The sequence below is a fragment of the Neoarius graeffei genome, chromosome 24, assembly GCF_027579695.1.
Source record: "Neoarius graeffei isolate fNeoGra1 chromosome 24, fNeoGra1.pri, whole genome shotgun sequence".
NCBI lineage: Eukaryota > Metazoa > Chordata > Actinopteri > Siluriformes > Ariidae > Neoarius > Neoarius graeffei.
The window spans coordinates 16,005,432-16,029,227 of NC_083592.1; the positions used below are offsets into that span (position 1 = coordinate 16,005,432).

The following is a 23,796-nucleotide window of genomic DNA, read 5'->3' on the forward strand; positions in this document are numbered from 1 at the left end:
TCTTCTACAACTCGCTACTATACAGTCAAACAGTATTTACACTGACTGGTTACTTTAACAGGAACTTGTTCTTGATTCTAAGATTCCGGTTCTTGGCTACAGGAGTGGAACCCAATGTGGTCTTCTGATGTTGCATGCTGAGATGCTTTTCTGCTCACCACAGTTGTAAAGGGTTGCTATGAGTTACTATATCCTTCCTGGCAGCTCGAACCAATTTCACCATTTTCCTTTGACCTCTCTTATCAACAAGGCGTTTGTTTCCACCCACAGAACTATCACTCACTCAACGGTTTTTGTTTTTCGCACCATTCTGTGTGAACTCTAGAGACTGTTGTGTGTGCAAACCCCCAGGAGATCGGCAGTTTCTGAAATTCTCAAACCAGTCCATTTGGCACCAACACCCATGCCACAGTGAAAGTCATACTTTGAGATCACAATTTTTCCCATTCTGATGTTTGAACATTGTGAACATTAACTGAAGCTCTTGATTTGTATCTGCATGACTTTATGCATTGTGCTGCCGTCAAGGGATCGGCTGATTATATAACTGCATGAAACAGCAGGTGTATGTATGGGTGTTCCTAAAAAAGTGGCCAGTGAGTGTATTGTATTGATAGGATATTCAGTATGAACACATTGTGAATAAGAGTCCTGGGGCGAGCACAGGACAGTGTTCATGATTACAGCAAGTCTACAGTATCCAGGAGCAATTTGGGCATCAACTCATTTTGGGGAGTATACATTTTTAGGATGTTCTTCCATCTTTCTGGATAAAGCAACCAGGTTGTAGTTCCACACATGATGTAGAAAGATGCGTCTGTTACTATAGTGATTTCGTGCATAAAGTCCTGTACTGCTCCTGAGAGCCACAGACACAGTAAACAAGAAGACACTGAGATAAATGCAATGCATAAATGCATCACACTTTGACATTATTAAATCTAAAAGGCCGAGACGTTATAGTCTTATTTCAAGTACAGTAAAACTAAGTAAAAAAAAAATTAAGATTGAAGTAGATTTCAATGCAGATTGAAGTATTGTATAACACTGAGGTTAATCAGTTCAACAGACATTTCACTGAAAAGTTAAGTCTGTAGGTTTTAATTCTTTTAAATTATTATCTCTCATAATTTGTCCTAATTTAGATAACTCAGTTAAACTGCTCAGGGGTGGGTTTCCCAAAAGCCTCTTAACGCTAAGAGCATCTTAACTAGGAGAGAGAGTGTTCATTGTGATGCTCGCTCTACCATTTAATGATGATCTTTAAGCATCGTGCTACGACGCTTTTGGGAAACTCAGGCCAGATTTGTTCATCTGTACCTGGTGTCATACGTGTTAGTTCCCACATCAAACTTGTAGGTAGGAGGGAATTTCAGAGGTCCTTCCTGAAAGCCTTCCAGTACAGTCTCAGTATCTTTGGCCATGTTCAACTATAAGAAATAGAAAAAAAAAAAATATATATATATATATAAAACACGGAAAAAATGGAAACGTGTCCATGTGCACATGCCTCGACAGTGCAATTAAGCATTTATAGTCGGACTAATGGGCATAAATTAGTATAAAACATTTACCTAAATCAACAAATGATTTTTCTTTTATGTGTTCCGTGATGACAGTATACTTTGTGTCTTAATGCACTGCTTTTCAAGCTGTGAGCTGCTAAAGATTATAATATTAGCCACATTTACAAAGCATCATTTTGCCCCAGCAGTTTCTATAGTAACAACTCACACAGGGACTTGGGTCCCTTTATACACTCTGCATTTAAAAAAAAAAGTGTACTGGTGTGTTGAAATGGTGAAGGTTTTTTTTTTGAGCATTTCAGAGCAGTCAGAGGTAACGCTATCATTTACACTATCTGACATGGAAGAATGATGGATGGCTTTGTGCTTTGCATTTCCTCTGTAACATGACAATTTTGGTGTTTTATGGTGTTTGTTTTTTCGTCAGAAAGATCTGCTTGGTTCAGGCGACTAGTACATTTCGGCTACAGTGGTGCTTTAAAGTTTGTGAACCCTTTAGAATTTTCTATATTTCTGCATAAATACGACCTAAAACATCATCAGATTTTCACACAAGTTCCAAAAGTAGATAAAGAAAATCCAGTTAAACAAATGAGACAAAAATATTATACTTGGTCATTTATTTATTGAGGAAAATGATCCAATATTACATATCTGTAAGTGGCAAAAGTATGTGAACCTCTAGGATTAGCAGTTAATTTGAAGGTGAAATTAGAGTCAGGTGTTTTCAATCAGTGGGATGACAATCAGGTGTGAGTAGGCACCCTGTTTTATTTAAAGAACGGTGATCTATCAAAGTCTGATCTTCACAACACATGTTTATGGAAGTGTATCATGGCACGAACAAAGGAGATTTCTGAGGACCTCAGAAAAAGCATTGTTGATGCTCATCAGGCTGTAAAAGGTTTCAAAACCATCTCTAAAGAGTTTGGACTCCACCAATCCACAGTCAGACAGATTGTGTACAAATGGAGGAAATTCAAGACCATTGTTACCCTCCCCAGAAGTGGTCGATCAACAAAGATCACTCCAAGAGCAAGGCGTGTAATCGTCCACAAGGTCACAAAGGACCCCAGGGTAACTTCTAAGCAACGGAAGGCCTCTCTCACATTGGCTAATGTTAATGTTCATGAGTCCACCATCAGGAGAACACTGAACAACAATGGTGTGCACAGCAGGGTTGCAAGGAGAAAGCCACTGCTCTCCAAAAAGAACCTTGCTGCTCATCTGCAGTTTGCTAAAGATCACGTGGACAAGCCAGAAGGCTATTGGAAAAATGTTTTGTGGATGGATGAGACCAAAATAGAACTTTTTGGTTTAAATGAGAAGCGTTATGTTTGGAGAAAGGAAAACACTGCATTCCAGCATAAGAACCTTATCCCATCTGTGAAACATGGTGGTGGTAGTATCATGGTTTCTTTCTTTTTTTTTGTTTTGTTTTTTTGGTGTGTAATCTTTATTTGCTTTTTTACAAGTAAGGTGAGAGAGAAACGGCATTTCGATTCTCCTATATGTCCTGGATATATAGTGAATTGACAATAAAAAAAATCTTTGAATCTTTGAATGGTTTGGGCCTGTTTTGCTGCATCTGGGCCAGGACGGCTTGCCATCATTGATGGAACAATGAATTCTGAATTATACCAGCAAATTCTAAAGGAAAATGTCACGACATCTCCCCATGAAGTGAATCTCAGGAGAAGGTGGGTCATGCAGCAAAACAACAACCCAGGCCTTTCAATGATATAATTTGGGCTACACCCTGTATTTCTGAATTTGGGCTTTTTCCGTCGTGATACAGGGTAATTTGGGCTTCTCTGCACGTGCAAAGTGCTGTTTTCCCAGTACTCGGTGTTTAAACCTGCTGCTGCTTTTTTAGCTACCAAGTTATTAATAAATAAAGAAATCTATGAATGTTATTGTGGCAGCAGGGGTGTGGCCGAGTGTCAGTCTGTGAATGGAGGGCGGAGTCAGGGAAGGTGAGTGGTCGTATCGTTACACCTATTGTCAATTAACGTGTGTTTGTGTGTCTCTTACAGTGACGGCGCCCTATAAAAGGAGTGAGAGGAATAGAGGAGGGGAGATCGGGGACCAGAACACGATGGTGTCTGTGTGTATGAGTGTCTGTCCCCAAACAAAAAGAGTTGCGCTGAAAAGCCAAATAAAGTGAACTTGAAGCAAATAACAGCCTGCTGTACTTCTGTGCTCCACCCACATCCGGGCAGTTTCTACAGTTATTTTTACCTTTATTGCAAAATGTCTACACCATTAATCCCTCTTGATGCACATGTACATGACAAAAATAATTAGAATACAGTTAGTTTTTAAAAGATGTGTTGAGGCCTGAGGAGAGCCTGGAGGAAAGGAGCCTGTGAATGAAAAAGCAAGTTATGCACTGTTGCCATCAAAGAGACAAGCCTGTAGCAGACCTGTGACACAAAAGGTTTTTCAGTCACATCACAAGAATTGGCAGTGCAATTCACAGTATGTAGTCAGGTAAAATATATTAGTTTAGATGAAAGGTCAGTGTGTAAGACTATCAGCAGGCGGTGGCAGGAAGTTTTGGATGGGGGGGGGGGGGGCGACGTGTTGTGCACCGAAGGTGCACCAAATCTAGGGGGGGTCCGGGGGCATGTCCCCCTAGGAAATTTTGGAATTTTTAACCCTCTAAAATGCTTTTTCCTGCATTTTGAGAGGCAAATTTTGGTGGAGTAAAGCTAAGTTTAATGTCTCTATTAGAGTACATTTCGTCCATGTATTTTTTTCTATATGAAACAGAACCAGTGATACGATAACGCAATTATGTCTACTTAGTATCGTTGAGAGGATAACACCCTCTTCCCATGGGTTGCCATCAACACGTATCATAACGAAACTTCACACAGTGCTAGTCATACTGTATATTTCAATGATTAGATCAAATAGCCTTGGAAAACTTGAATAAACACATAATAATACCTAAAAAACGATCATATCTTTCGGCAATCCTGTTTTGACTAAGGAATAAACCCGTGAAAGTAATATTCTCAATCCTTCAAGGACCGCTGTCAGCTCCCGGGAAATCCAACTGACTGGACATGACCGGTCGTGACCCCAGATTGGGTGCGAATGAATCTTTTTTTCTGTTTGTTGCATATTTTTCAAATCAAAACTGTGTGATATTGGTGTATTGAAGCATGTATGAATGACATATGGGGCTGTATCGGTAAATTGGAAAAACTACATTCCTTTAGTTTTTTTATGAATCTGCTCCCCCCGACACACACACAAAAACAAAACGCGGGAATTTGTCCTCAATGACCTTCTTGAATTAAAGAGCTAATAGATTTATATACCTGCTCAGCTACGTGGTATAAACCAAGAGCATGAATAACTGTCTTTCCTTTAGTCTTCAGTGCGAGTCATTCATTTCTTGGTTTGCGAAATTTGACCTGGGATGTTAAAAAAAATTTATACTGAAAACTTACCTCGTTATCATCAAGCAACTCGGGTGCCTTTGTCAAGCCCAAAAAGTTTGCAATGGATATTTGTTTGAAATTCCTCTTCATACTGATTTTCAGTGAGTGGTCAGGGCAGCAAGCAAATTCATGTAGATCTAGAGTAGCATCAAGTTTTTGGGCGCCCAAAACTGTTTGTACACCTCATGAACGCAGCGGGATTTAATAAGGGCAAACAAAGGCGCGCAGCAGGCTGTTTATTTACACTACTCTCTTCTTTTCTTCCTTATAAATAGTCAAAGGACTCCCATCGTAACTTGGGGGGCAGCCCCCCCCAACATAATTTTGGGGGGGTCGCCCCCCCGTTCCCCCTCTGCCGCTGCCACTGTTAATCATCAACAAGAGCACCAAGCTCCAAGTCACTCATTCCATCCACACTTACACAACTGTGTCTATTTAAGATGCAAGCTGTAACTTAAATACACACAGTTGTGTCCTGAATAGCTCTCTTTTATTCAGTCTTTTACCTGATTTACCTAATGGGGAAATCCCGCTCTGGTCATTGGTACACGAGTCTCACTCCTCCACGAAATCATGGCGTGCCGATCGCCATTGATGGAGAATTTGTGCTCTGTGCGAGGCTTATGGAGAGTTCGACAAACCCGGAACAACATGGGAATGGTGCGGATTTCACATCAATTACGAGAAATACACGCTAATTCTTGCTAATTTCTGTGTTTTTAAAGAAGAAAGTCAAGACATTGAGTTTTATGCAGCCAAGTTTATTTAATCAACATCGCATTTTTTTACTTTTGGTAGCGTATTTTGGGCGCTTGACCTTAATTTGGGCCCCTACGACGTTATCCGTCACAGGTTTCATGTAATTGAAAGGCCTGCAACCCTAAGCACACAAGTCGTTCTACCAAAGAATGGTTAAAGAAGAATAAAGTTAATGTTTTGGAATGGCCAAGTCAAAGTCCTGACTTTAATCCAATCGAAATGTTGTGGAAGGACCTGAAGCGAGCAGTTCATGTGAGGAAACCCACCAACATCCCAGAGTTGAAGCTGTTCTGTATGGAGGAATGGGCTAAAATTCCTCCAAGCCGGTGCGCAGGACTGATCAACAGTTACCGGAAATGTTTATTTGCAGTTATTGCTGCACAAGCGGCTCACACCAGATACTCAGATACCAGGTTCTCTTTATCTACTTTTAGGACTTCTGTGAAAATCTGATGATGTTTTAGGTCATATTTATGCAGAAATATAGAAAATTCTAAAGGGTTCACAAACTTTCAAGCACCATTGTACATTTTGTGCCAAGCTGATTGTTGTTTTTTTTCAGTTCTTACACTAATACATGAGCTCAGGTCTTTGAAGTCTTCTGTAAGTCTGTTTTCTGATAACCAGTGCTCACACCCAGTGTTCCTTGGGTAAAAAAAGACCCTGACCAGGATAAAGTGCTTACTGAAGATGAATGAATGAACTGTAATTTCACTTTAAAACACTTGGGTCAGCACCATCATGCTGTGGGCCACAAGTTAAAAATATTGTTAAGAAAAGATAAAAAAATCAAGCAAGTTTCATTTTTACTTCAACGTCTCTTACCTGGTCTTTTTCCCAAAGCATGGAAAGTTTGTTAGTTTCGATAGCTGCCTTAACCACATGCATCTCCAAGTCTTCAATACGGAAGTTCAGATCCCCAAACCAGAAAACAACACTGAGAATAAGGGAATTTAAAAAGTCTAAATTTCCATCTTCAAAAAATTCACTTCTTAAAAAAGCTGAAATAACCTTAAAGACAAATCCAAATGAAGTATAACAGCGTGTCTCACTCATGATCCAGGACTCCCATGGCGGCTTGACCTTCAAACTGCTGCTGCTGCAGAATGCTTTCAAAATCCTCCATGCGCTTCTCCGAGTTCTCCATGTGTGCCGGCAGGTGGCAGTTCAGGAAGCATATCGCGTGCCCAAACACGCTCATCCGAGCACTTACCCCACCCTTATTTCCCTGGAATGAGGAACAAAAAGTTTACAGTGGAGAGAGTAAATAAAGCTGTGGCAAGGGTTAAACAGGAAAACTTTGGGCCTAAATCTAAAATGGCATCACGCTTTTACATCCATCCATTAGGGACACAGAGGAAGCTGGAGCTAAATCTCAGTTGATTGAATCAGCATGTATTTGGACTGTAGGAGAAACTATTGAACGCAGAGAAAACTCATGCACATACAACAAGGGCATGTATCCTCCACACAGAAAGACTCCAGTCAGCCATGAGGTTTGAACCCATAACCTTCTCACTACGAAATAGCAGTGCTAGCCTGCGCCACCAAATGTTATCTACAGAGTCTATATAAGTTCAGAACAATATAAACCATTATGTATAACCATATAGTTATTAGCTACAACAAAGGACGCAGATCATCTACGCCATGAGCGGTCTCCAGGATGAGGAATCCAAGTGCAGTCCATAGGGCAAAGTAAATTTCCATTTATCATGGCAATATTATAAATATTATTATTTATAATAATAATTAAATAATATTGGCTGGCTTTTGTGGTATAACAGATATATTCCATTCAGCCAGCATGATACTGAACGAGTCGAAGACGAGTTCAATCTCATGTTAGCTGAATGGAATATATCTGATATACCATGAAAAAAAGCCAGCCAATATTATTTAATTATTATTGCCAATATTGCCATGATAAATGGAAATTTACTTTGCCCTATGGACTGCACTTGGATTCCTCATCCTGGAGACCGCTCATGGTATAGATGATCTGCGTCCTTTGTTGTAGCTAATACATACATGTTGTAGCTAATTATTATACATACACATTCCTTTCGGGTGTTCAATGCGTCTTTCTCTTTCAAAATTCTCTCAAAATCTTCCGTATGTAACGAAGCAAACTTGGCAGCCATGTTTGTTTACAAATTGTCACAGTCGCTCGCTTGGGCAGAAGTTTAACGTCTCCAACGTGACGTCATGTTGTCTTGACAACCATGCAATATCGTAAACCATATTCAACACTCATTCTCTATTGGGTAGAGTGACGTAATACATGTAGGATAAGTGATATGCTAACAATATTGCATGCTATCAAACCAAATGAATGAAACCCACTAGAAGGGAATACAACACATGTTTTTGTTCCATCGAAAAAGTGTCCTGTATGGATAATAATATAATTTATTGTATGTGTATCACTATGACTTACCCAGATTCCCCCCAGTCCAGTGCGTGTGTTTTCAGTCTGTATGCCTCTGATAAAAGGTAGGTGGTAGTACTTTGCAAACACCAGCAGCAATACACCCTGCATTCTCTGTGACGTCACCTGTGACCAGGAAAAAAAGGAGGACAATGTACTTTGCTTAAACATGAAGCCATTTTTCATTTCACTGACAGAAAAAAAATCAGGTTTGCTATATATCATGACTTCCTTAAAAAAGGAAGAGTTTGCTTGACTGGAACACTGGTTTAGATGGTGATTCGTTGTACTGAAGTCAATTCTACGAAGGCAGTTGTATATAGACTGGTGTAATAACAGTTAGGAAGAACCCGCATCTCTCGATGACAGCACATACTGTATACAGTCTACACATTCCCCTGCTGTTTCGATTCATTTACTCACATCCACATCCTCATCATATCCTCCATTCAGAGAAATCGTTCATTCCATAAACCTTTAAATGTACTTCTGTCTCAAATGAACAGAATCAGAAACAGACAGGTGGAGAATCATGTCCCACTCAAAATACAAAATATAAATAAAATGCTTGGTGTGGGGGTAGCACAGTGGTGTAGTGGTTAGCGCTGTGGCCTCACAGCAAGAATGTCCAGGTTCAAGCCCTGTGGCTGGCGAAGGCCTTTCTGTGTGGAGTTTGCATGTTCTACCTGTGTCCATGTGGGTTTCCTCCAGGTGCTCTGGTTTCCCCCAAAGACATGCAGGTTAGGTTAACTGGTGACTCTAAAGTGAGCGTGAATGGTTGTCTGTTTCTATGTGTCAGCCCTGTGATGACCTAGTGACTTGTCCAGGGTGTACCCTGCCTTTTGCCCATAGTCAGCTGGGATAGGCTCCAGCTTGCCTGCAACCCTGTAGAACAGGATAAAGCGGCGAGAGAAAATGAGATGAGATGCTTGGAGTGTAATACCTTACGCTAGTCCAAAATGATTAAAGGTCTAATCAGGAATTTTGTCATCATATCTTCATTATGACAATCAACAGGGAAACTTTGTTATCTACTTCATCCTCATTGACTGGTAGCTGTCATGTGATAGGAGAGAAAATGGGGTCAAAAAAATATTGGCTATATTAGTATGTGAAAATGTGTATTCATGCATATAAACTGTGGTAAGTTGGACATACTAAGTGTGCAAGATGAGTTCAAATAAGGAATGAATTAAATGAATGTAAACTAATATATTTTGCTCTATCCCGGGAAGCCATGGCTTAAAGGTTAGAGAAGTGGTTTTGGGACCAAAAGGTTGCTGGTTTGATTCCCTAGACTAGCAGGAATAGTTGAAGTTTAGATTTATTAGTTTTGTCATATACACACTACCATTCAAAAGTTTGGGGTCACTTTGAAATTTCCTTATTTTTGAAAGAAAAGCACTGTTCTTTTCAATGAAGATCACTTTAAACTAATCAGAAATCCACTCTATACATTGCTAATGTGGTAAATGACTATTCTAGTTGCAAATGTCTGGTTTTTGGTGTAATATCTCCATAGGTGTATAGAGGCCCATTTCCAGCAACTATCACTCCAGTGTTCTAATGGTACAATGTGTTTGCTCATTGCCTCAGAAGGCTAATGGATGATTAGGAAACCCTTGTACAATCATGTTAGCACAGCTGAAAACAGTTTAGTTCTTTAGAGAAGCTATAAAACTGACCTTCCTTTGAGCAGATTGAGTTTCTGGAGCATCACATTTGTGGGGTCAATTAAATGCTCAAAATGGCCAGAAAAATGTCTTGACTATATTTTCTATTCATTTTACAACTTATGGTGGTAAATAAAAGTGTGACTTTTCATGGAAAACACAAAATTGTCTGGGTGACCCCAAACTTTTGAACGGTAGTGTAGTTTCTACATTTTACAATATATCAAACAGGAAATACTGTATATAACTGAAAAAAATCTCTCTTATATATACAACCCCAATTCCAAAAAAGTTGGGACAAAGTACAAATTGTAAATAAAAACAGAATGCAATAATTTGCAAATCTCAAAAACTGATATTGTATTCACAATAGAACATAGACAACATATCAAATGTCGAAAGTGAGACATTTTGAAATTTCATGCCAAATATTGGCTCATTTGAAATTTCATGACAGCAACACATCTCAAAGTTGGGACAGGAGCAATAAGAGGCTGGAAAAGTTAAAGGTACAAAAAAGGAACAGCTGGAGGACCAAATTGCAACTCATTAGGTCAATTGGCAATAGGTCATTAACATAACTGGGTATAAAAAGAGCATCTTGGAGTGGCAGCAGCTCTCAGAAGTAAAGATAGGAAGAGGATCACCAATCCCCCTAATTCTGCGCCGACAAATAGTGGAGCAATATCAGAAAGGAGTTCGACAGTGTAAAATTGCAAAGAGTTTGAACATATCATCATCTACAGTGCATAATATCATCAAAAGATTCAGAGAATCTGGAAGAATCTCTGTGCGTAAGGGTCAAGGCCGGAAAACCATACTGGGTGCCCGTGATCTTCAGGCCCTTAGACGGCACTGCATCACATACAGGCATGCTTCTGTATTGGAAATCACAAAATGGGCTCAGGAATATTTCCAGAGAGCATTATCTGTGAACACAATTCACCGTGCCATCCGCCGTTGCCAGCTAAAACTCTATAGTTCAAAGAAGAAGCCGTATCTAAACATGATCCAGAAGCGCAGACGTCTTCTCTGGGCCAAGGCTCATTTAAAATGGACTGTGGCAAAGTGGAAAACTGTTCTGTGGTCAGACGAATCAAAATTTGAAGTTCTTTATGGAAATCAGGGACGCCGTGTCATTCGGACTAAAGAGGAGAAGGACGACCCAAGTTGTTATCAGCGCTCAGTTCAGAAGTCTGCATCTCTGATGGTATGGGGTTGCATTAGTGCGTGTGGCATGGGCAGCTTACACATCTGGAAAGACACCATCAATGCTGAAAGGTATATCCAGGTTCTAGAGCAACATATGCTCCATCCAGATGACGTCTCTTTCAGGGAAGACCTTGCATTTTCCAACATGACAATGCCAAACCACATACTGCATCAATTACAGCATCATGGCTGCGTAGAAGAAGGGTCCGGGTACTGAACTGGCCAGCCTGCAGTCCAGATCTTTCACCCACAGAAAACATTTGGCGCATCATAAAACGGAAGATACGACAAAAAAGACCTAAGACAGTTGAGCAACTAGAATCCTACATTAGACAAGAATGGGTTAACATTCCTATCCCTAAACTTGAGCAACTTGTCTCCTCAGTCCCCAGACGTTTACAGACTGTTGTAAAGAGAAAAGGGGATGTCTCACAGTGGTAAACATGGCCTTGTCCAAGCTTTTTTGAGATGTGTTGTTGTCATGAAATTTAAAATCACCTAATTTTTCTCTTTAAATGATACATTTTCTCAGTTTAAACATTTGATACTGTATGTCATCTATGTTCTATTCTGAATAAAATATGGAATTTTGAAACTTCCACATCATTGCATTTTGTTTTTGGAATCGGGGGGCGACACAGCGGTGTAGTTCGTTAGCACTGTCGCCTCACAGCAAGAAGGTCCGGGTTCGAGCCCCGTGGCCGACGAGGGCCTTTCTGTGTGGAGTTTGCATGTTCTCCCCGTGTCCGCGTGGGTTTCCTCTGGGTGCTCCGGTTTCCCCCACAGTCCAAAGACATGCAGGCTAGGTTAACTGGTGACTCTAAATTGACCATAGGTGTGAATGGTTGTCTGTGTCTATGTGTCAGCCCTGTGATGACCTGGCGACTTGTCCAGGGTGTACCCTGCCTTTCACCCGTAGTCAGCTGGGATAGGCTCCAGCTTGCCTGCGACCCTGTAGAACAGGATAAAGCGGCTAGAGATAATGAGATGAGATATATATGACAGGGATATATGACAGGGAAACCGCAACAGTGTTAAGCCAATTACTGTGGGCCCAAATAAAAGTCTTGTCGCAACTAAATGCATAGATATTGATGAATAAAGATAAATATAAATAGAATATATAAAACATGTTAAACTTTACATTAAATAGCTAACAACAAGAAGTAGTGAGAGCAAGGCTTCTTCAAGAGTTACATTTCAAACAAACTGTCTTAAAAGTATGTGGATCATTACAATTGTAGTTGTCCAGTGACGTAAAGTAGTAGCGTAGCATGACGCATTTAAATGAGTTCAGTTTGTCCATGTTCAGGTTTAGTTCATCAGCTAGAGCGTTCCATATTCTAGTTGTCCTCATTAGGTATGATTTCTGGTACGTAGAAGTCTTGCACTGACGTACTGTGTACTTGACAACATTGCTGCTTGATGATCTTGTTGGTCGTGTACAGCGAGGAACAGGTAATAGGCTGGACTTCACATTTACCAGGCTATGAGTCATTTTAAAGAAAAAAAACATGTTTAGGTATTCGTGCCAGTAAGTCACTGGTAGTAGAGTTTTCAGTCTTGAACTGTAAGAGAGTGTGGATAAGAATGGCAGCTTAAGGATATATTTGGTGGCACGTCGTTGTGTCCTTTCTACTCTTGATATCAGTTCAATAGACTGTGGTGCCCATATTTGTGCTGCGTATCCAAAATGAGCACGAACAAGAGTGAGATACAACGTTCGCCTCACAGAGACACTTTGAATGTAACGAGTGTTTCTTCTGATGAAACCTAGAAGTCTATTAGCACAAGCTGTTTGTTCCAGCACCTGCTTGTTCCAAGTTAAGTTGTTAGAGACCCAGACACCTAAATCACGTTCAGCATTAACGGATACTGTAGGTAGATACAACAGGTCTAAGCTTTCTTGTGATTCTTTGTGTTTTACATTGAGACCGGATGCTGACGACCAAACGTGTAGACTGTTTATATCAGATTGTAACAACGCACCATCTTCCAGAGACTTGATCTTCTTGTAGATCTTCCTGTCATTGGCGAACATGGCAACATCGCTTGACTCAACTGCATCTGGGAGATCATTTACAAACAGCAGGAACAAGGCTGGTCCAAAAATCAAGCCTTGGGGAACTCCAGAACCAACAGGCAGATGGACTGGTTTGAGTATTTCAGAAACTGCTGATCTCCTGGGGTCTGCACACACAACAGTCTCTAGAGTTTACACAGAATGGTGCAAAAAACAAAAACACTGAGTGAGTGAGTGACAGTTCTGTGGATGGAAACAAACACCTCGTTGATAAGAGAGGTCAGGGGAAAATGGCCCCTGAGCTGCCAGGAAGGTTTCAGCTGCCAGGAAGGATATAGTAACTCATAGCAACTCTTTACAACTGTGGTGAGCAGAAAAGCATCTCAGCATGCAACAGCAGAAGACCACATTGGGTTCCAGTCCTGGAGCCAAGAACAGGAACCTTAGAATCAAAAACAAGTTCCTATTAAAGTGGCCAGTGAGTGTATGTTACTAAATGAACTACTGGCAGATCATTTTGCTTCTTATGAGAAATTAATGCTTCAAATTAGTAAAAATAGAACAAGACTGTTTCAGTCTTTTTTTTTTTGGTTGATTGGAACCATAGGCTTAGCTAGCGCGCCGTGCAGCCATGTTTTCCACGGGCAATTCTCAAAAAACCCAGCCATAAATCCCCAAACATGGCCTATAAATTTTTTCCTAACCCATGTTAACCCAAATTTTGTGAAATTTTATAGTTTTCTGAAGTAATTTTGTGCATTTCTGTGGGCATTTTTGTCGACGATCAGAAGTTTCCTGGGGCGTGCCCGGCATGCGCGCTTTCCATATATGGAAATTAAATAGAGAAAATCAAATTTACTGCCAAAAATGTAGCGTTCTTATTGATCAGACTTCAAAACGAGGCTTGAATGGAAGCAAAATACTACGAGTTTTGAGAGCTTCGCCGGCAAAGCTCGGCAGGTTTAGAATGAGTAGGTCATGTATTTAGATAAATATCTCTGCGAGCTTTTCATCATACAAGCATGATAAACATGCTGACAGAAACGTTATACTTTACACTTTCCTCTGTGCCCACTGCCAAATAATATTATAGTTTTTAAATTACCTAAATTAGATGAAACATAAAACTTGTCACCTGACTCAGTCACACCGGAGTCGGAGCGCTGAGCATGCACTTACACATTCATAAAAGACTGTTCCCATGGTAATGGCATGATAATCACTTTCACTCGTTCGGTTTCGATTGGTTTCTCTTTCACCGTGGGAACGCCCACCGTAAACAGGATAAAATCTGTCAGACAAAGTTCAGGCTATTTGGAGATAAAACTTTTTTTTTTAATGTGACCACTAAGTACCTATCTACTGCAATATATATGTTATATATACCGTAGGTTTTTGTGACATGTATACAGTGGTGGCTGGTAGTTTTTCAAACAGGGGAGGCTGGTCGGTTACGATATTTCCAGATTTTAAAAGAAAAAAGAAAAAACACATCAATTTTGCCCATACTCTTGCCTCTGATCTGGCTGATTGTTGGCAGGGTCACAAACTGTGAAATAACATGTTCTTTTGGCCCATTAGCCTACTGTCCAATATACATGATGGTGGTGTTGGGGGGTATATTTTAACATTTTATATTTTAAAATTGTGGCATGTTGTTTAAAAATTGATCATTATTGAAAGCAGCTCTTTGTCAGGAACCTCAGCAGTAACAGCAGAGTGTTCTGGAATAGGCACAAGCACTGACCTTGGGGAGCCAAACATAGAGCTGGGTGCCACACATTTCATTCAATGACACTTTCCCTATATTTTACTTATTTTGACTGAGAAATGTTTTATTGACAATTCTGATAACCCTTCACTTTTAATCCAAGTCTGTAGTGTGAAATGTTCTCGGCTGTGTTTTTGTTTAAAACTGTTTTCCAAATTGTAGCTGTGTTTAATTCATATCCAGAAAAATATATATTCCAATATAATATACTCAGCATAAACATTTTAAATAGATTCTATATTTTTGGTCCATCCATGACATATTACTAAAGTAGCCTATTTACTGTTGTTGATGTGGGTCACTTGCTGTTAGCCAATTCACTTTCTCGTACCAGGAGAGCTGAAAGGAACAAGTATTATTCCCTACCTTTTTCACCAAGTCAATTTGAGGCGTTGGTCTACCCTGCTCTTTAATTTTAAATTTTTCCTCGAAAGGAAGACTGGCAAATGGCTTCGCCAAAATTAAATCAGCAATGCTTGGCATCCGTGCGCAGCTTTCTTGCTAGCTGACTAGCCCCCTCAAGTTCAAGTTCAGTCACTCAAATAAATGAAATTTCTGGAACTAAGATAGCAAACTTGACAACACTATATTTACACTTTATTTACAATGAAAATATATACAAACTAAAAACGCTGGTAGAAACCGTATGTAATGAATGAAATCGAAATGTAAGCCGATCTCTTACAATACACCACACCACTTGCAAATCCGCATGGGACTGAACTGAGATTCACCGCTGCCTGTCTATATTTGAAACGAGCTGTCAATCAAAGAAAATATCCGTCCGCTTTCACCAATCACCAGTCTCCTCACGGAAAGCTTTGCCATTTCCCTCCCACTGTGAGGCTGGGAGTCCATGGGGCGGGCGTTTTCGCAGTATTTGTCCAATAACTGTCTTGCATTTTGAGATTGAAAAGCGCATTGCTCCCAAATGCCATTGAAGTCCACTGAGGCTGGGAGTCTGTGGGACTCCGTGGGCGGGCGTTTTCGCAGTATTTGTCCAATAATCGTCTTGCATTTTGATACTGAAAAGCGCATAGCTCCCAAATGCCATTGAAGTCCACTGAGGCTGGGCTGCATTGCGCTGTCATGAGGGGGAAAAACTCACGCACACATTAGGCGAACTGAGGAAAGTTATAACGGAATGATTTCGCACTGTAGTTGGGTTGAGCACATATTTCTATGATTCTGGATCTGAAATAGCAATGTTATAAGGCCGGCTATAAGATAAGCCTAGCACAATTCATCCTACACGATGTTTGTCATTTTTAGAGGAGGCTGAGCCTCCCTTGTTGTCTTAGAGCAGGGGTCGGCAACCCAAAATGTTCAAAGAGCCATATTGGCCCAAGAAAACAAAAACCATACCTGTCTGGAGCCGCAAAAAATTAAAAGCCTTAAGCCTAATATGAAGGCAACATAGGCTGTCAGTATATTAGCTATATAAGCCTACTATTAAAATGACTAAGTAGGCTACAAATACAAAATGAGCATTCATGATTAAATGTTTATTTTCCCTGCAGCGCATCCTGGAGAGAATGACGCACCACGTGACTACGCTGCTGTAGCCTACAATATTTGGTGCTTCAAGTTTAACTTCCATTACAATATTAATGTTTTATGTTTTGTTGCATTGATTAAATTATAGAAATACAAGAAATAGAAATACAGATTTTTGGTGTCATTTTTTTATTTTATTTTGAGGATTCGAGAAAAAAAAAACACAATGGGATGTGCATAATAGGCCTCCTGTAATTTCAGACCTTAGTATGGAAATGAAATGCAGTCCTCTTCAAACCTCAATACAACTCCTCTCTTTCCCCCTTATCTGGGCAACAGAGTGCAATAACACGCAGCCTGCAATTATAAAAATAAAACAGCAGCCTTTTGAAAAGGTAAGTAGACTATATAAAATGAAAATAAGCCAGTTTAATTTAAATTTCTGTGCATTATCCTATTTTCTTTAGCTTTCCGCAAATGCCAAGTTAAGTAGCCTAAGTCAGTGCAAATGAGTAAATAAAACAATCCTTTTTAATTCTCCCCCTTACGTGGCGTCAGACACAAATACATAGGCTACAATCGCAAACGAGTAATAAAACAGCCTGCAATTAAAAGGCAGCGTGCTTAAAAAATACAACACAGTAGAACAGCAAAATTAATAAAATTAAAATAAGACAGTTAAAGTTCGATTTCTGTGCATTATCCTCTTCTCTTTCGTTTACTGCAAATGCCAAGTAGCCTAAGTCAGTGCAAGGAATTTAGCATGTTTTAGCTGGAAAAGTCGCTCCAAATTGCTCTTCTTGTTATTTGACAACTTCTCATTGCAAATCAAACATGCAGGCAATCCTTCAGCATTGGCAATGAAAGCAAACGTTTCTGTCCATTCTTCCTTAAATCCTCTGTTCTCATCAGCAATCTTTCTCTTTTTGCCTTTTGGATCCATTGCCCATCACACACAACCGTTTGTTTACAACAGCCACTCGCCTGTCACCGTGCTGCACTGTGTGTCGCAGGGCTATGACGCAATTCTGCTATTTGGCCCAATTCTGAAATTCGGTATTTTAAATATACTACATACATTTTTACAGCATAAGAATGTTTGCGTCAGGTTTTCCCCCTAAGAAACCATATTAAAAAAAAAAATCAATAATTCTTTTTCTATTTTCACACATTTTTGAAAAAGCTCCAAGGAGCCACTGGGGGGGGGTGCTAAAGAGCCGCATGCGGCTCTGGAGCCGCGGGTTGCCGACCCCCGTCTTAGAGCAATCGCCCGTGCATGTATATTTGTTACGTTATAATCTAGATTAAATATTGGGTAGTGAAAAACACTAATCCTTTGATCAGAAAGGATCTTATAATTAAATTTCAAAGTAATAGTAATTATTTTTTTCACGGTCCGGTTTCCATCAAATCCTGCGCTCTGATTGGCTGGCAAGCGGGTCCGTATCCTACGATACAGACCCCAGTTATGGACCTCTGGCGACTCGCTCATTCACAACAACAACAAACATAGTAGCATTTTTTGTCAACATTTATCTTTTTTTTGTAAGATTTATTTATAAGGTTATCAAAAATCTTATAAATTTTTGCCAGCATTTCTCAGGAAAATAGCATTAATTTTACAGCATGGATAGCGATAATGACAGTCTTCACAGCGAAAGTGAGTTTTACTACCCTGAGGAAGAAGAAAAAAAAGAAAACATTTCAGGAGAAAGCCGAAAACCTGTAACTGTTGCTGACACCGAGCAAAAACATGGCTGAATCCTGAATGACTCAATTTTGTATAAATAGGGGACTACATAGGCGGCAAAATGTAGTTTTTTTCCTGCCATGGAAGTGCACTTGTATACCGAGGAGGAAGCCATTTGCATTACAGCCGTGAATGAGGATTCAAAATGGCGGCTCAGCTCAGCTCGGTTTTCCCTTTCGGGCGCTCTCGTTTTCTGTTAGAATTTGGTAAAGAAAAAAAAAAAAAAATATATATATATATATATATATATATATATATATATATATATATATATATATATATATATTATTTACCAGCTTAAGGTTGGTCCATATATGGCCCTTTTCCACTACCCTTTTTCAGCTCGCTTCAGCTCACTTCAGCCCGACACGGCTCGCGTTTCGACTACCTCAGAACAGCATGACTCGGCTCGTTTCAGCCCTGCTTAGCCCCTAAAACTCGCACCGTTTTGGAGTGGGGCTGAAGCGAGCCAAACTGAGCTGAGTGAGGCTGGGGGCGTGAGCAGACACTCCCCTGTGCACTGATTGGTGAGGAGGAGTGTCCTCACATGCCCACACATGCCCCGCGAGCACGCTGGGATCTGTAAGCACCGCAAACCCGGAAGAAGAAGAATTACGAATTACGAGAATTTCTGAAGCCTTATGCGCCTCGCCTCATCTATACGCTCTTGCCAGTATCTGTTGGCGTTGTCGGTGACAACAAGCCACAGCACCAAGACCAGGAACACTAACGACTCCATGTTTATTGTTTACTATCCGGGTCGTGAGACTACCGCTTAAAAGATCACTGATGTCACTGTTTGCGCCGCTTAACGACATCATGTGACGTCCACCCACTTTCGCTAACTCCACCCAATGTGTCCACCCACTTCCAGCCAGCACGGTTCAGCGCGGTTGTAGTCGAAATGCAACTTCAATAGCCCCGCTCAGCTCGACTCAGCCCGACTCAGCACAGCACGGCTCAGCCCAACTCAGCCGCGTTTGTAGTGGAAAAGCGGCAATAGTGAAATACCGTGACCTCGGCCTTGAATACTGACCTCAGCCCAGAGGGCCTTGGTCAGTACTTTCAAGACCTCGGTCACGGTATTTTATGATAGGGACCTCCTAGCTGGTAAATTACATATATGTATTCTGTCTGTGAAAGATGTACTGTGTTGCTTTTGATTAATATTCAAATACAGCAAGATTTTGTTCATGCAGAAGGTACAGGGTTTGACTAAAACTTTCAAATTTTCGACTCTGTGGACTTCGTGGTCTTTCAAAAATGGAGTCCTTTATGATTTTGTAGAACATTTTCCCAGTGGGGACTGCTTTAAGTCCAACCCTGCATTACTAAGAAATGTTTTATTAGAAAAAAAAAAAAAACACTGAGAAAGCAAAGTTCTGCCAAGAAACCAAGGCAGACTGATGATGAAGACCCTCAGCCTCCTGCAAAGAAAAATTTTGTGTTAAATGCCTAATAAAATATAATTCACACTTAAAATTAATGCTTTCTTTCATTTCTTTTTAAGGCTCTGTGGCAGCGGGGGCGTGGCCAAGCAGCAGTCTGCGAATGGAGGGCGTGGTCGGGGAAGATAAGTGGCTAAGTCATTCCACCTGCTGTCAGTTATTGTATGTGTGTGTTTGTTACAGGGACGGAGCATAAAAGGAGGGGGAGAGCAGAGAAAAGAGGCTCCCGACCAGAATGCATGTGTGTGTGTGGGAGTGAATCAGCTGAAAAGCTCGACCTACACTTCAAAAATAAAAGTTTGTAAGAACTTCAGTTCCCGCCTGCTGTGCTTCTGTACTCCACCCACATCAGGAATTTGCTACAGGCTCAATTGCAGCTCCAGAAGTCACCAGATTGTACCAAAAAAGATGAAATTTTCAAACACCCAAGTTATACGCCCTACTTTCAGAAAAATACTCCCAACTTTCCCAGTCCTGGCTTGTACAAGAAAATCTTCATTCATCTCATCTCATTATCTCTAGCCACTTTATCCTGTTCTACAAGGTTGCAGGCAAGCTGGAGCCTATCCCAGCTGACTACGGGCAAAAGGCGGGGTACACCCTGAACAAGTTGCCAGGTCATCACAGGGCTGACACATAGACAACCATTCACACTCAATTTAGAGTCACCAGTTAACCTAACCTGCATGTCTTTGGACTGTGGGGGAAACCGGAGTACCCGGAGGAAACCCACACGGACAACATGCAAACTCTGCACAGAAAGGCCCTCGCCGGCCACGGGGCTCAAACCCGGACCTTCTTGCTGTAAGGCGACAGCGCTAACCACTACACCACCGTGCCGCCCCAAGAAAACCTTGTAACAAGAAATTCTAGATAACTTTGACCGTCAAGATTTTTTCACCTGATAAGATGACTTTTTTGCAGCATAAGAATGCGTTATTACAGTATAAACCTATAATTTGCCTTTAATCAGAACTCCTGTACTATTACAGAAACCTGAATCACACCTGACCTATCAGATGTGCAAACTCAACAGTGATCTAAACAGGAACTAGAGATAAGAAACAACTAACACTGAGTTACAATGTCATATCTTATTACTTTTAGATACTATTGTTGTCCAAAACATAAGAACATCTGTATTAGCCAGATGTGTCCATTAATTTAATTTCACTTGCATTCCAGGCTGATTTACATAAGTTACACAATTAAATACTGTATGCAACTGAAAGTTGGTTAACGCAAATGTTGCTTATCACTAGGCTATTCATAAACATGCCAGAAATAGACCATGTTTTAGAAGAAGAGTCATACAGTATCAAACCCGCTCAAATTTATATTTTGTCTAAAGGTTTGATGGTTCACAAAAACTGCAGACACAGACTTGCATGTACACGCACGTACACTGAGACAAAGAAATGCTTCATGTAAATGCAAATGAAAGGGGAAAAAAATTAGTAACTGTGTATCTATCAGGTTGCGTAATTCTCCCTGCTGAGCCATAAACTGAATTTCTTTTAGACTGTCTGGGGGAATAGATCAAAGTCCATTCCCATTTTACCATACCCTCAAAGAATATGTGCTCGCGCACACACACACACACACACAGAGTCATTGATCTAATACTGAAATTTTTCAAACAGCATTCACAAAACATGACAAAGGATATCGCTCCTGTTTTAAATGCAGGACTAATCCAAAATCCAATGTTCTAAACATATATTCCCTCAAACTTCCTCCTCAGCAATATTTCAAACCCACGTTGCCTTACTTTATGGTCAAAAAGACATCTGGTAATATATAACTTGAATTTTAATTATGTGAAAACAGCAGTAAGAGTAAATAGTTATGCAATGTAGACTGTGTGTGTGTGTGTGTGCGTGTGTTGCTGACCAATACGTATCCAAAGCGGCTGAGTGTGTCCATGCAGACTTCGCTCCACTGGTCAGTGAAAAGGACATCCTTCAGGCGTTTATTGATCATGGAGTTCACTTCTTGTAATCTGGTATAAGGAACAGAGTGAGTCAGTAAAACAGATAAAAAAAACCTAACTCTTTTGATGACTATAACAGTAATGATATAACCCAGACTAAACATATACTGTACATCTCACACTTAACTACACATTCTGAGCACAGTTGACATACATGTCCATACATGTCAAGTTAAATAGTTTTGCCGTAATTCATAAGCCTAGGTCACAACCGGACGTACGATCTTTTGGCCGTGCGATTTTTTGGCGTTTCCCAAATCGCTGCATTTTTTTTGTTCGTGGAGAAAGATGCACGTTGGCCGTAAGTTTGTCTTGCAACCTGAAAAAAACATAAGCGCCCATAGAGTTTGTTTGACATGACAAAGAACCTCTGCGGCCAGTCTACGGCTCGAAAATCAGCACATCACACGTGCGCCCTCCGTGCGTTTCTTGCGTTTTTTGCACGTAGGAGCACGTACGGCCAGTTGTGACCTAGGCTATACAGATTTTCAACAAAAATGAACCTATACAGCCATATATGTTTATCTATATGGGAATTTCTCACCAAAAGTCAAATGTTAAATGATTATTTATTCAGAAAATACATTGTGAGCAATCCTGTCTCATACCACATGTGTGAATGCTGGACTCTGATAAACATCGATTATACAACTTCCTGCTTCGCTGACATAAGCGATAGGATTATTGTCAGTCTTAACTGGTTCTAGTGTCGGGTCGCGCAGCAAGCTTCATGCTAAGATTTCATAGACTGGATTCCTGTCTAAGCTTAAATTGTTACATTTGCCGCGCAACCAAACATTGGCACAGTCGCTTTTACAAAAGTATGAATGTATAATGATGTGCGCATGTCTGGAGATGTACATTTGAGAGCGAATTGTTGTCAAACACAGTTCGATATTGCAGAGAAGCAAGGTACATTTCTTACTTAATTTTGAATCGAAACGAGGTCAGATAGCGTTTTAATAATCATCGTTAGAGTTAAGTTCATCAGAGATTGAGGATACTGCTTGTCAAGAAAGATTTCAGACTGAACAACTTCGATCTAAGTGGCAGACTTAGTCAACCAAAGAAAAGACAGAAAACACAAGGTAGTGGGCATTTTAGTTCAAGTTGGATGGAACAGTTCAATGGTGCAATTACTGCATTTGCAGGGAGACGAATATGCCCACTGCACACTTTGTGTCAGAGATGTTAAGGTATCTTAATTCATCATAGATGCATCAGGCATCTACGATGTGCGTGAACATTTCAAGACCAAACTACATCAGCGGAAACTTGCTGAACAAACAAAATCAGAAACCAATGACATTCTTCACAAAGAAGACACCAAGAAGAAGAAGACACCATCAACTGTGACAAAGGCTGAGGTGATTTTGGCAAATTTTATAGCCCAGCACAATTTGCCAATGCTTGTTGCAGACCACTTCACAGATGTAGTGCCGTCTTTGTTTCCTGACAGTGACATTGCAAAGAAATTTAATTCAAAGAGGACCAAAACGACTCAAATCATTAAGAAATGCTTGGCACCTGATGCAACAAGGCCTGTTGTAGAACATTGCAAGACGTCACCTTATTCAGTAATGACTGACGAATCTAATGACAAAAAGTGTGATAAGAGATTGGCCGTGCTTGTCAGGATTTTTGACACAGATAAAGGTTCAAAGTCTAGGACAGCGTTTCTCAACCTTTTTTTCAGTCACGGCACCCTTCAGAAGTATGCAAATTCTCAAGGCATCCCCATATAAAATATACGCAATCACGCTGACCATACGCTGACCTCGGCAGTGAGGTTGTGACATGGGAAAGGGGGCCGTGAGACAAATTTTGATGATGCATGAGGCGGCGATGAGCTGCATTAGTGTAACTATCATTTTTTGGAATTTTAACTCATTTTATTTATTTCAATGTTAGAATATATAATTTTTTGACGGCACCCCAATGAAGCCAGACGGCACCCCAGGGTGCCGCGGCATCCCGGTTGAGAAAGGCTGGTCTAGGAGACTGGACATGCCAGTCTGCAATGTTGGTACAAGTGCAGAAATATTCAAAACTCTTGATGAAGTCTTGAGGTAAGTTAACTGAGCATAAATGAACATAATCGGCTAAAAAAGCTGCCATGGAGTACAATTCAGAACATTAGAGTGACACTTTGTGTTTTTGTCAAACATTGGAGTTTTGTATTTATTCTGAAGGTTTATTGTTATTAATATTGAATAAAAAGTAACTGGGATATACAGTGTTGCTTGAAAGTTTGTGAA

At 40.4% G+C, this 23,796-nt stretch overlaps 1 protein-coding gene across 1 annotated transcript in view; it reads right to left on the reverse strand.

Moving 5' to 3' along the window:
- Nucleotides 1-23,796, reverse strand: part of inpp5jb (inositol polyphosphate-5-phosphatase Jb) — a 66,369-nt gene that overhangs the window by 18,626 nt on the left and 23,947 nt on the right. The window contains exons 4-8 of the mRNA XM_060906787.1: nucleotides 21,439-21,547; nucleotides 8,181-8,297; nucleotides 6,793-6,968; nucleotides 6,566-6,677; nucleotides 1,321-1,430 (exon numbers count right to left, since the gene is read on the reverse strand). Coding sequence (XP_060762770.1) covers nucleotides 1,321-1,430; nucleotides 6,566-6,677; nucleotides 6,793-6,968; nucleotides 8,181-8,297; nucleotides 21,439-21,547 — 624 coding nt within the window. The remainder of the gene's footprint in view (nucleotides 1-1,320; nucleotides 1,431-6,565; nucleotides 6,678-6,792; nucleotides 6,969-8,180; nucleotides 8,298-21,438; nucleotides 21,548-23,796) is intronic.